This window comes from Dipteris shenzhenensis, chromosome 17 (genome assembly GCF_047967505.1).
Source record: "Dipteris shenzhenensis isolate YYH24624 ecotype China chromosome 17, Dip_SZ_1.0, whole genome shotgun sequence".
NCBI lineage: Eukaryota > Viridiplantae > Streptophyta > Polypodiopsida > Gleicheniales > Dipteridaceae > Dipteris > Dipteris shenzhenensis.
Genome location: NC_141612.1, coordinates 54,321,080 through 54,335,758, shown reverse-complemented (window position 1 = coordinate 54,335,758; position 14,679 = coordinate 54,321,080). Strand labels below are relative to the sequence as shown.

General features: G+C 41.5%; 1 protein-coding gene across 1 annotated transcript; it reads right to left on the bottom strand.

Annotated features, from left to right (window-relative positions):
- Positions 1-247: 247 nt before the first annotated feature.
- Positions 248-5,784, bottom strand: LOC147892310 (Haloacid dehalogenase-like hydrolase (HAD) superfamily protein). The gene is made up of 8 exons (XM_087388205.1): positions 5,461-5,784; positions 5,291-5,361; positions 4,940-5,098; positions 4,208-4,274; positions 2,134-2,229; positions 1,958-2,004; positions 1,043-1,123; positions 248-922 (listed from the first exon to the last, which is right to left on the bottom strand). Exons 1-8 carry the CDS (start codon positions 5,725-5,727, stop codon positions 790-792), a joined length of 921 nt encoding a protein of 306 aa, XP_087244331.1. The 5' UTR covers positions 5,728-5,784; the 3' UTR covers positions 248-789.
- Between the last annotated feature and the right edge of the window lie 8,895 nt (positions 5,785-14,679).

The window sequence follows — 14,679 nt, the reverse complement described above, 5'->3', positions numbered from 1 at the left end:
TGGATTACTTTTGGAGGTTAGATTACAGGTAAAGGTGCAACAATCAAGTAACTTGGACCAAGTTGCAACAACCAAATCCCTTGGACTAGGATGCAACAACCACGTACATTGGATCAGTTATAGACATTGCTACCAATTGGGAGATTGCATGGCTGCGAGTATTTCCTTGCCATATGAGGTATCATTTGAATTATATTTCCTTGCCATATGAGGTATCATTCGAATTTGTGGTATAGTTCATAAAAATTTCCATGAATGTTCAAAAGTCCGTTGCCTAGGTCTAAACCATGGTTTGTTACAGCATAACCAAAGATCTTGACATAGAAGGTGGAGAGCTTGTATGGCAGAACCAAGAGCCATTGTGGCAAGTAAGAGAGGTTATGAACAGAGTTTCCATTATGGAATGGCAATTGGTTCATCAAGCATCCCTTTACAATGCAACTGCTCTCTTTATATAAATGAGAGCTCCACTTGGCTGTCTTTTGCAAGCTAGTAGCCTTCTACTATTCTCAGTTGCTTGCCTTTTTTAGTTCAACTTCTATCAAGTTTTAATGTTGTGTGTGCCTTTAAACAACACCTCCCTCAAATAATGTCAGAACAACTTTGCAGCGGTTTATAAACATTACAAAATCCTTGGAAAAACTTACGCTGCAAGAAAGCCAATAATCCACTTCTACCTATGCATTTTTTGAGGTTACGTTACAGGAAAGTTCTGCTCCAGACCTTTACTTACCACCATAGAGATCCTGTCCTGTTGATAATGGCAGTCCATGTGTATTTATATCAGCATCAATTTGCAACTTGGTGTACCTCAGCCTCAATAAGCTGGCAGCAAAAATCCATACTAAAGTTCATATTTGGAGGATCTCCTATGCAATCAAAAACTGCATCAGCTGTTTCAAAGTCTTCTTCAGCAGTATATCTGGAAAAACAAGCACAATCCAGGTATATTAAAACCTAGAGCAATAGCTCTTGGAGGGATTCCTTGCTTCTAACATGATCATTGAACTTGTACAAGATTGATCAAGAATGATATAGATACCCGCTTTTTGTCACAATACACTTCATCCCTGCGGCTTTAGCTGCTGCCAAGCCAATTGCACTGTCTTCAATCACTATGCACCTGACCAAAAACCATTGCATCAATTCTTTCACTTTACCATAAAATCTCCATATTGCATCTTGGTTAGAGTTTACAGCTTAGTAAGACCGTTATTAATATGGCATCTGCATTTAATGCTGGAAGAAGCGAGGTAAAAACCCACGAAAAAGGTAACTTTGGGTACAACCATTCTATGTTCGGCAAGGGAAATATAGATCACTCTTAACTACAGCAACGGAAAATTCCCACCGGAAAAATAGCACATGCTAGACCCTTGACTGACAATGTTCTCCCCATAACCTTTTTGTATAGCCGCTCCCACCTCATGTATACTCAACCTTTTTGTATAGCCCTTTGAAAGAGTGGCTGTCTATTCCAAGAACTTGATAATTCCATCCCTATTTACATGGAAATAAGAAGCAGGCAGCAAACTTTCTAGCCGTATATCTTCACACCTGTAACCTTTCCTCACCAACAGCTCTATTCCAATTAATGCTCCATCTGAATGTGCCACTGCAGAGGCTTAAATGGCTCTCTGCTGTGTAAACGAGCATCGCTACTTTTTCTATACGCACAAAAAGAAAAACCCTAAGTGGGCACTACGCAAGAAATTTGAGGACTTTTAGTTGGGTATCAATGTTCTTGCTCGATGTGTTCAGGATATGACCTGTGTATCCAAATTATAAAGCGGATCGTCTACCATTTTTAAATATGCTGCAATATGCAGATTGCAGCAATTTCTCTTCCACCGGTAATTTTCTAACTTGCACAAAAAAGGCTTGTATTGAAGCACGTTTATGATCACTAACATACAAGAGGAACTCGACTAAGGCAGGAATTAGAAAATCATCAAACCTTGTTGGGTCAACGGAATAGCTAGTTGCTGCAAGTAGGTAAATAGCCTGAAAATTTTAAAAACATGAACTTGAGATAGAGGATTTGAGATTGCTTCAAAAACACACAAAATCCTGTAAGTCATGCTCATGCAAGTATGGTACTGAGAAGCCGACGGAAAGATATATATCACACACCGGATCAGGTTTTTTTTTTGGCACAATGTCACCAGCAAATATAGTTATTGATTGTGCTCTGTCTGGTCCAAGTAAACCTGTTACGATTGAGGATACCTACAAAAGAAAGCAGCAGCTTTATATATATCTAGATGAATCCAGGAACATGCCCAAACTCGTCCTCTAGAAACACAAACTTAAAGTTTAACTTTTTATTATAACAAACTGAGTTCAAACAATTTTGACATTGCCATAGAAGGATAGCACCTAGCACAATCTTGAAAATTCCAAAATTAAGACTTTGCACATTACAGCTCCATGAAAACAACTACAAGGGGGGGCAAAGGAGAAATTTGGATCCACGTGTGCCTCCCAAGCATAAGCAAGAGGAAGACCAAACAGCTTTGCTACAATGAAAAGAATCCCATCCACAAGTGCGAGTTATATATAGAAGATGAATGGTGTTGCTGCACTGGTTATCTGGACCAGTGGCTGTCTGGCAAGAAAAGAGTGGTGCTCAGCCACTTTTGAATCAGACTTAGAAGCAGTGTGGGCCACCCATGAGGCTCACCGATACAGCATGTTGTACAGTCTTTGGAAACAAATCTAAAGACCCTTCAGGATATATGGGACTGGTGATCATTATCAACAAATAGTGATCGGTGAAGTAAAATACTATAGACTTACTATGTAGTTAGTACTTGATGTGCTAGCTTGTCTGGCAGTCCAAGTATCTTGTTGTGGTGTTCTAAAACTTCTTTTAGGTAACTCCCTAGCTTTGTAGCTGGCTGCTCTAACAGAATTTTCATGTTGCCTCTGTTGTCAGCAGGGGGGGGGGGAGAGAGAGAGAGAGAGAGAGAGAGAGAGAGAGAGAGAGGACTGTATGGGTGTAACAAGTATAGAGACTGGGTTTACTTTGTTCTTGTTTCTCTCGCAGTGACTCAATACTTCTTCTAAGACTGGGTTTACTTTCCCTATGCTTGCTCAGCCATGACTCAATTCTTCTTCTATTCACAAGGCAGGGCTTGCATATATGGTACCATCAGCTATGTAAAAAATATTTTAGGGAGGTAGAGAAGAGGGGGGGAGACAGTTGCAGCCTAATGCGTGTTTTCTCTTGTTGTTGATCTCAATATGAACTTTCAAGAGGACTTTAATACAACCATTTCAAATCATCTCTCTCCATCTCTCTCTCTCTCTCCCTCTCTCCTCTCCTCTAGCCCCTTCTTGCTAGTTTAGCATCCCACGTCCCTGGCAACTCCAGACCAACAGAAAACACTAATATTTCTGTTGTACTTCCTTAGCTGGGCTAAGATATTTGATTGGTGATACTTAAGAAATCAGTTTGATATTATTTACACCATTTTTGAAGAGCGTATAAGATTATCATGGAGACAAGTGTCAGCAACGGGAGGGCATTCTCCTAGCATTAAATTCAGTCATAAGATTGTTGATGGAGCTTCGTGATGACAAGATTAAATTAGAAGCGACTATGCAATGAAGCCAACTAGGCCTGGCATATCTGGGTGGGCTCGCTGCTGTCTAGCTCTAAGAGCATAAAGAATATATCTAGATGAATCCAGGAACATGCCCAAACCCATCCTGTAAAAACACAACATAGTGCAGTTTCAATCTCATGATAGTCACTCATAAGGTTGAAAACCATAAACTCCTCCACGCATGGCAGGGACTAGCTAGTATGACATCCCAACTGACGTCATCAGCGCCCAACAGTGAGTGTAGGCCATAGTATAAACATAAACTCAAAGAGCATAAAGAATGATGATCACCCATATCAGGTGCAGCCTTAACCTCCAGATCGTCTCCTACAAGACTGAAAACGATAATCTCATACATGCACACCAATCCAACAAAATCCAGATTTCCATGCATACATGAGCAGACATTACAATAAAGGGTCATCATACTGAGTTTCCGGTTAATTTCACACCTTTTTATATCCAAATGGATCCATGCATAGTTCCTTTTCTCTCTTCTTTTGGTGTTCAGATGTCACGGCTGAAAGAGTCCTCATTTCATAACAAAATACATATAACATTTACTTCAGGTGGACAAAAAGATTAAGCTTCCATACTGCCATCTCATTCGACGTACTGCATACAGCAACCTTCACCCCCTTAGATAAAGCCTCATCTACCAACCTGCAGTTTCAAACAAAAAACTGTCGATAATAGGCAAGAACAGTAATACCTCAGCCCAATCAAACAAAATCAGGATCATAGCTTAAGATCAACCCATAGGACAAGCAAACTTACAAAAATCAATGCAGATAATAGCGCTAGAGAAGTACATAGGAAAACATGGACGCAGTACATACACTTAACCCTAGCTGTGTCAACAAAAATGCAGTCTCCCTGGATACGGACTTCTATTATCACAAGAAAGAAATGCCCAATGCATCCCGTCAGAAACTATTACATTATGTCCGTTGAGAATCCAAACGTCAAACAATAATCATTTGAGATCTCCCCTAACAGGTCTTTGAACAAGGCTCAAGCAAGGTGAGGATAAGAAAGTTCGCAAGAACTGTACTTTATTCGATCCTTCAATATTCAACCTCGCTACCCACATCTAAAGATGTAATGAAACAAGCTTATCGAGCCAGAGAACACCACTGCAAGTTCTAACCTCAAGGTAGAAGAAATTACATGGATGGACTCGGCAACTTCATTTCACAGGTGCTTTTCACAAGGATTTGAACGCCAAGTCAACAAACTAGTATCCTTGAATTTTGCTTCAATTTTATTGCGTTTAGATTGTCATTCCATGTAGAAGACGGTAGTACTCACGGTTATAAGGGGCTGACCTCGCAACGCCAGGCCGAAGCGGTAGGGATCTCTTTTGTATAAGCTCCATGAAGAGCGCTGTTTTCCGTTTATGTAGAGAAGCAACGAAGTCCTTCCTTTCCTGTTCGCCCGTGGGAGCAACAGAAGGCCATCCTACCTTGTTAAAATAGGCTGTTATCCTGCAGGCCAAAGAGATATTTTGCGTTACAACAGTGCGCGCAATGAAATCCCCACTGAGCTCAGCCATTTGAATCACGCCGAAAGGACATACATTGAGATGCTAAACACAATCTCCGCGTTAAAGCTGACATCTGCAATGACGGTAATAGTTTCGAAATTCATCGCTCAACGTGGATAGCAGGCGTGCATACCGCTCCTTGCCACCGCCGATTTTCAACAATTCGCCGTAAAGATCAACGTCCCAAGTAACGTTCAGCCCTTTCTGTACAAACCGCGAGCAGCATCACGAATTGTGGGGGGATCACCGTTTGTAAAGGAAGTGCACCGGCAAGAAAACAGAAGGACAATCGAAAGTACGTACTTCGGCGAAAGTGTCGTTGAAAGAGACGCGATGGCCGTCTCGCTCGGTGTCTACCAAGACGCCATCGCAATCGAAGAAGAGAGCATCGGGGAGAGAGGGAGGGGAGGCGGAAGCAGAGGGGCAGCGAAGGCGGAGGGAAGGGAAGCGAGGAGGGGGGCAGGAAAGGGAGGAGTGGCGAGGCAGAGGGCGAGGGCGGAGTGAGCAAGCAGCCAACGTACAAGACGACAACGAAGAAAAGCACGGGGTTACAAGAGTACTAGTAGCCATAGCTACTCACTCTCTCTCTCTCTCTCGCTCACTCGCACACTCCATTTATACGGTTGAAATGACCATCTCATCTCCTCTCCAGTTTTTGTGGACTTTACAAAATACATCTCCTATCCACAACAAGGTGTCATTGCCACATCCGCCCTCCACGTGGACCTTGGAATTTGGATTGGTTATTCATTTGCTATGCGAATAGATATGTAATGGAGTGGTCTGTCCAGTAAGTGAAGTACGTCCCTCGTCTTTAGGTACGTTTGTCCAAATGTGATCTAACGTGCTATTGTAAATTGTTGTTGGTACATTGATATGCATTTGGAAATTGTAATTATTCATAAGGTTTTTAAGCTTTGTGGAATTTGATGTTGTTATGTTCATGTCAATGTTAAAATCACCAAGTACTACTTTTTTGGCCTGCCATCCATGGGTAGGCCTTGGTGAAGGCTTCGTTTGGGAGATGGGAAAAATAAAATTTGGGTATTTTTTGGGGTGCACAATTACGTGATTGGTGGACTCATTCCACGCAATCAATGTCACCTGCCGTCGAATGGATTCTATGAAGGTGTGATTGCCTAAGTTTGCAGGCTTAATTAAGGTACATGGCAAGTTTGCATGGAAGAGGTTTATTCTGAGTCGGCGCATCCACTATATTTGCAATGTTTGGGCTATCACGATATGGAGTGGATGGGGATTTCAACGGCACTACAAAGTTGTGTTGAATGTTTTGGCTGTTAGAGATGTAGCGAGTGGACAGGATTGAAGATTTTGGCTTTAATGGAGGAGATTTCTTTTGCATGCAACGTTTTCTGCAGGGAGACTTCTATCGTTTGGATCGTCTATAAAAGAAAAAGGTGTCTTCGTTGATCAATCATCATGAGGCAGTGTCTTCGTGGGTGTTTCGATTCATAGATGGTTGAATACGAGGGCGTTGGAGATTCAATCGGTGACCAACACATACGAGAAGGACCTGCTCCTATTCGAGAAGGCTCCCCTGTGTCCATGGACACAGGAAGCAACTCCTTCAAAAGGGGTTTGCGTTACTACTTTTCAATCTTTTGAATTCTTGATTCAATTCCTCGTTTTATTCATGTTTCAAGTTCTGCATATTGATCTCTTATCTCTAACGCCAACTGTAGAGACGCTGAGGCGTGTTAGTGGGAAGATTATGCTTCAAATGGATGCTGACGCGATGTCCTCAATGAAGGGTATGTTTTCTTTGATTTGACGATTGTGTATTCGATTGAAAGTTCTGATTTTAATATTGGGGCATGCATGTTCAAATCTAGATGCAGAGAAGCCCATTGAAGAAAAGTGATCTCTGTCGATCGTCAGTTCGCCCGCGATGTTCTCTGTTGGGAGTAAGCTTCCAAAGCAATCGGAGTTAAGAATTCTGCAATCAACAAAGATACCAAGCGTTTGTTGAGAGTTCACGCTCAACATCATGTGATCATGTGTGCATAGCACCATCATCTGATTATATGTGCATAGCACTAACCTTATAGAGTGCTATAAAGGAAAGGGTTAGATGCCCTAACCCTAACCCTAAATGGGTTTATATATATTCTACATTTTCAACTAAATCTAGTATATAGTTAGTCATTTGTGGTGTGCTCTCTTGTTGTGCCCTCTCTCCTTATCTCCACTCTTCTCCTCTCCCCTCCTCAGGCCTATGTTGTAGAAGCCTTAGCTATAGGTTCTTTGGAAGACTCGAAGTCTTTCTCTCTTTCTCACTCCCTATAACTCACTCAGCAAGCCATAGAGCGAATAGGATCCTCTCTCTCGCTTTCAATCAAAGAACTCTCTCACATAGAAATCCTCTCAAGAGGAAATGAATGAATAGATGAAGTTCTCTCACAAAGAATGAAAAATGCATGGACGAAAATCTTCTTCCAATGGACGGAATTTTCTCTCACTCTATGGAAGTGAATGGAACACTCAATCTCTCAATCTCTCAATCTCTGACAAGAATGGTGCCTCAGCGGAAGGCAGAACCATGCTCTGATACCATGACTGAGCTACAAAACTTCAGGAAGCTCTATCTACAACGACTCAAGAGAAATCTTTGTGAGAGAGAGATCTCTACTCTCCTATACTACTTTGAAGGAGAGAGAGAGGGACTAAACTAAGCTTCCAAGCAATGCCTTCAGGCTGCAACAAATCACCAACTACGTCTACGATCTCCTGGAATGAGCCGGAGCAGCAAGCTATTTGGAGAGGTACCCTTGCTTGTAGTTGCAGTTCGGAAGGCTGAGTTGTAGAAGGCTGTCACTGAGAACCAAGATTCTAGCAACAACCTAGTAAGGTTCTCTGCCTGCTACGTGGGCCGCTCCAACAACACAAGCTATGCGCCATCTATGAGCTCAATGACCGCCTTCTCTTACATATCCAAATAGTGCAAGCAAACCAAGCGGCTCCCTGGTCCATCGATTGGCTGTTGCGATATGCTTGCAAGTGGTGGTTTCACAGAACTTTTGCAAGCAATGATCGAAGGTCAGCGGCCTTAGTCATCCCTCTGATGAGCAGGATCTACTGCTGCGAGTGACTTTCGACCGTAGCCTCAACCTCACCGCTAGCAGCCCAACGTCTGGCAGTGCTCCTGCATCCGCATACCTGTCTCACAGCCGCATCTCGACTTGGCGGCCTTCCAGCCATGCCAAGGACTCCTACATACCAAGCTTCATTTATATGGCTCCATAAGCCTCCAAGCCTCCAGCGCGGCTCCCTCAACGAGCATGCATGCCATAGCCGCCTTGGCTCATGATCGGCTTCGTCATCTACCTTCAGAAGGAGACATAATCTTTAAAAGATTTTGGTAGCTCTCCAAACGACATGTGGCAGGCGGCCACACTAGTCTTATCACCAACAGTGTTGGTCACCCTGTTGACAAGTGGCAAATAGGGCTAGGTTTTGAGCTAACCATGGTTAGATGAATTTGACCTTGGGTCAACCAAGGATAGGGTTCGTTACATAACCTAAGGTCACATCAACCCGATCAAGTTAACCCCCAGTTAAGATATGGTCAAAATTTTGACACATGGCACCCTTATCCTCCCTGCCACATCATCACTGCCACCTCACCTACCACGTGGTAGTCCCCTGACAGGCATAGCTATCCCTTTGCAAGCACCAACAGTGCTCCACAGTCACTACATGTGACCACTCTTGCTACCTCAGCACAGGGCTTCACTATCACACCTTTCCTCTTGCGAAGCACATGCCACATCATCACTGCATGTGACCCATAGTGACACATCATCATTGAGCACATTTGCACTCCTTTTGTCCCTCCACCTAGATCAAGTTGTATCTCTTGATCTAGGAAGAATTTTAGGGTGCTCCAAAAAGGAAAGTCGCTTGATTTTTTATGCTCTACATGCTAGTCACATCACACGCACATTTCAGCACAAGTATCACTCGCTTTTGAGCTTCGCCCAACAAATCCACTTCCTACATGCATATTAGCCTCTACATCGACGCATCTAACCCAAGACATAAAAAGAATAAAAAAATATGTGTTGTTCTTTCATCGATCGACAGTTGGTATAGATCTAGATCAGAGTAGACTAGATCGCCATAGAGGGGATGCTTTGAATCTCCCCAAGTTGCCAATCTAAGCCATGCCCAAAATTCCCAACTAGTACCTACTCGGAGTTAGTTTATACACTCACATACGGTTTCACATGATCACATTACTTGAAACTTGATGTTCAATGAGCAAACTTCAGAGTGTTCAGAGGCATTGCCGATTGTTCAGTGGGTAGATAGCACATGATTTGATTTCACACACACATGCCATCATTGTAAAGCCTATTTGGCTATTTCACGGCATTGTGCACATCATTTCAGCCTTGTAAAGCCTCTTGGCTATTCTCGGCATCATTTGCCACAAGCCTTGTAACACAGATCAGATTATATATATTACAGTTCTATCTTCATTGATAGTTCAGATTTCACTTGGCACAGTCAGTGTTTTGCAGTTGATTCATACAGTGATTTTCACGACACTTTGAGTACATTTTTTGCACCATGTCTACGACTAGCAACCTCAATTTGGAGGCATCTGCTAAGCTAGACAACTCTAATTACGGCACATGGAAATACCGAATGGAGACCATTCTTGTACTTCTGGATAAATGGGAGTATGTCGATGGATCTACACCTAGATCAATACCAATAGTGGGATCTACATCTACACAAACAATTTTCGCACCTATAGCAGATCCTACCATTGCCCGAGCTTAGGCAGAATGGGATAAGAAAGATAAGTATGCATATCATCTGATCAAGCAGAATATGTTTGATGTCATGCTAGGAAGCTCAACACCGTCAAGAGATCGAAAGAAGCAAGGGATATGTTCACAACTCTCTACGAGTCCAAGAACACGTCCAGGATTCTCACATTGAGAAACCAAATTGCTTATGTACTTCAGATCAAAGACTACAACAATCAACTCGCAGCAGCAAGATACACTATGAATCCAATAGAAATGGTTCAAGTCATCCTGAATGGACTAGGAGATGGATACGAGAATCTAGTCTAGAGTATTGCCATTCAATGGCAAATTTTGACACCAGAAGAACTCTAGTCAGTCCTACTTGGTGAGAACTTAGGACTTAGGCCATTCAAGCACGCAAAGGTCATTCTAATAATCAAGCATTCACAGCTTCAGACAGAAGCAGAGGCAGAGGTAGACCATTCCAGCAAAGTGGTCATCATCAGCAGCAATAAAGTAATCAACAAAGTCATCATCATCATCAGCATCATCCTCAGCAACATCAGAATCAACAAAGAAGAAATCATTCCAACAGAGGAAGATTCTAAGGACGAGGGAATGCATCCACCAATGTGTCAAACATCTAGTGCAACTGCTATCATACGTTTGGACACTATGAAAGAGATTGCCGCAAGAAGCAGTACAACCAAGGTGATCAATCCATCAGTAATCGAGGGAATTTTCGTGGCAAAAGAAATCATCGTGGTGGACATTTTAGTCACAGTCATTTTGCAAATGAACATGAAAAATATGTTTCTTGCAAATGAGGAAATGCAACAGACTGATATAATGTACCCAAACACTGATTACAATCCCAAAGAGGATTTCAGCTATCAAGTCGACCTAGCGGAATAGGATCCTTGGTACATCGACAATAGTGCATCATCACATGACAAATCATCAGGAATGGTTCACAGAGATGAAACCAATAGAAGGTCATAAAAATGTCATCTACACAGCAGATAATACATCGAATCCAACTAGTTCAAGGGACAGGTGTTATCCCTATGAACAATTTCAATGTTACGAAAGGATTAGTGAAAGATGTGCTCTATGTTTCGAAACTCAGCAAGAACCTTTTGTTAGTAGGTCAAATGACGGAACACAACTATCGAGTCATCAGAAGATGTCAGCTAGTAGTAGCAAAAGGTATCAAGGAAGGATGCTTGTATAGAATGCTAGCTACAGTACTAGATAAGCATGCCATGTCAGCTCAACCGCAACAGATGCCACTATCTGCAAAATGGCACAAGAGATATGGTCATGTCAATTTTAAGTACTTGTTAGATCTCAGGAATCAAAATATGGCAATAGGGATTCTGAAGCTACAGTTTCTTGGAAAAGTTTGCGAAGCATGCTGCTTCGGCAAACAAAAGCGAACCAACTTTGGCAGAAGTACCTCTTGTGCACGAGGTATTCTTGATTTGAGTCATACAAATGTATGGGGTTATGCCCAGACCCGCAGCATCAATGGTTCACTTTACTAGACTTTCATCAATGACAACAACAGATATTGTTGGGTCTACTTTCTGAAAGAGAAATCTGAAGTATTTTCCAGATTTTAAGAATTCAAAGCCATGGTAGAAAACCAGACATGCAGAAAAATCAACGTCATGAGATCAGATAGAGGAGGTGAATACATGTCTTCACAGCATTCATGAACTTTTGTAGAAGTCACGGCATTCGAAGACAATTCACATGTGCAGATGCTCCTCAACAGAATGCAAGAGCTGAAAGGAAGAATGGTACTTTAGCAGACAGTGCTAGAGCAATTCTTAGTGAGAAGCATCTTTCGAATTAGTATTGGGTAGAAGTAATAGCCACTGCAAACTATTTGCTTAATCGGCTTCCTAGCGAGCTGATACAGGGTATGACTCCTTATGAAGCATTCACTAGACACAAGCCACACATTGGGCATCTTTGCATATTTGGTTGCATAGCATATGCCCACATACATGATGATCATCGCAGAAAATTGGATGTGAAGTCACGCAAATGCATCATGGTTGGTTATAGTGAAGAAACCAAAGCATACAAGTTGTATAATTGCATTAACCGCAAAGTCATTATCTCCAGAGATGCAATCTTTGATGAGGAATCAGAATGGAAAACCTCAAATACACAGGAGATGGATGCATCGACTTCATAGTCATCTAACAGGTTGATGAAAAAGAGCAAGAATTGCCAAAAACACCCCAAGCAGAGCCACAACAGCTCAGATGGTTTACTAGGGGAAGCAGACCACTAGCCAAATTGACATATGCTCAGAAAGGCAAAGCAATTCAGGTTGAAACCACCAACTATGCTCTTATGACTACTATCATGGCTACAGAAGAGCCAGTGTACTTCGAAGATGCAAAAGACAAGCCAAAATGGCAAACTGCTATGAATGAAGAAATGGATGCTTTGTATAAGAATAATACTTGGGAATTATGTGACCTTCCACTAGGAAAGAAGGCCATAGCAAACAAATGGGTATACAAAGTGAAGTACAATCCAGATGGAAGTATTCAAAGATACAAAGCCAGACTAGTTGCAAAAGGATTTGCACAGCAACATGGTCAAGACTATGATGGACTGTGATGAAACTTATGCTCCAGTAGCAAAGATGGATTCCATACGGCTCTTGATGTCCCTAGTGACACTCAGCAGATGGAATGTGTACCAACTCAATGTCAAGAATGCATTTCTCAATAGTTACCTAGACGAGGAAGTCTACATGCAACAACCAGCAGGTTATGTTAAACCAGGAAAGGAGAATAAGGTTTGCTATCTTAAGAAAAGTCTCTACGGCTTAAAGCAGGCACCCAAAAGATGGTACAGTAGAATCGACAAGTATTTTGCTAATCTAGAATACATGAAGTCCAATGCCAATCATACTCTCTACTACAAAGTTCAAGGGGAAGATATTACTATTGCACTTTTGTACGTAGATGATTTGATTGTGATAGGAAGCAAGGATAGCTTCATTAGAAAACTAAAACAAGACTTATTTACAGAGTTCGACATGAAAGATCTTGGACTTATGCACTATTGGACGTATCTTTGTTATTGACATTAGTGTCTTATTCATTTTTGTGGATAAACATTTTTCTTTCATCACGGACAACTTACAACGTCTGCAAGGATCAGTGTGTTATTCGTTTTTGTGGGCAAATGTTTTCCTGTCATCATGGACAACTTCTGCTTTCATGATATATGCCGTTGGTTTTCCCCAACGATGGCCAAACTCTGTTTGTGGTTTTCGTTGGTTTTCACATTTCTTTACTGTACTAGTTATGTGTTAGTAGCAATGGCAGAACTTTCTTTGAGATCCAAATGAAGTTATATTTTTAGGGAATCCAGAGGCATAGATTTAGCATAGCCTCAATCGTATTGGTATAGAGTCTGAGCGGTTCATAGTTCTTTCAACCTGATATCCGTTTGTAGTTTTCATTGATTGGGTTGTTGATAATTTGTTGTTTATGCAGATTCGTTTATATCAATTTTCAAAGTATGAAAGCGACGGTTCATACTATCATTCGTTTGCAAGTGTACTTTGAAAATGTGGAAGCGTTCATACTGCATTCGTTTGTAGTTTTGTTTTTATTCGTTTGCAATGGAGAAAAACCTGCTGTTGTTTGTAGCTTTCATACTTTGAAATATTTGCAGCTTTCATGTTTTGAAATTCATTGTTAAAAGAGGACTGGCATTCTTGATATGCTCTATTGCAAGTGTGTTCAAATCTTGTGCATGTGTATTTGTTTTGTAAGAAGAGAGGTTAAGTTTGGAGTGCATTTTGTTGTTCTTAATCTTGTTTTTAAGAGCTTGGAAGACGAATTAAGATTTTGCATTCATGTGTTTTTAAGAGAGATGAGTTCTTCTATGTACAAATACCAGGTTTTTTTTTCATAATGTAATGCAAGAATTGCAAATCCTATAATGCTCACCACTTACTAAAGCAATGAACAAAGCAATGGTATAACTTAATAAGTGGACAAATGAATCCAATTGAGCATATTCAAACATTCCTAGAATCTCGTTTAACATAGTGCATAATCCATCATCTCTTGCACAGCAAGCAAAGCATCATCATTGAAAAGGTCAACATCCAACCACTTGGAAGAACCTGTGGATGCCAATGAAGCAAGTTCAGGAGCTGAGCATCATGTTGTTGTTGCTGAATGCAAGGCATTAGCACTCACCCTAGGCAAATACATAGGTGGTGGCAATGCTTTGCTTGTGGTCCCCATTAGCTAAATCACTGACGCTCACACATAGGTTCGCGTTCAAGGGAAAATTGCTTGTGAAGTATGGCTCTTTCAAAGACAAGAAAGCCAATTATGCAACGCACTTGTGTGCTGATTTCACAGGTCACCACAACTCTGAGACAATTACCTTAATTGCCCCACATGCTTTTGTCCAACAATACAAAGATGTGTTGTTCCCTGATTTGTTCTATCGAATTGAGGGTGCAATCCCTTGCAACAAAGGCCTAGGCGAGGGAGGCAATTGTCAGTACTCCTTACATGTCACTGCAATGACTTTGGTGGTGAAGGGTGAAGAGTTCGAAGTCAATGTTCGCTTTGTCTCGAAGTCATCCATATTTGAGTTTGCTCCGTTTGCATCTTGGTCCATTCGAATCAAACAAGGCACTATATTTCAACTATAGTTGTAACCATAAGCATGGTGGTGATAAAAG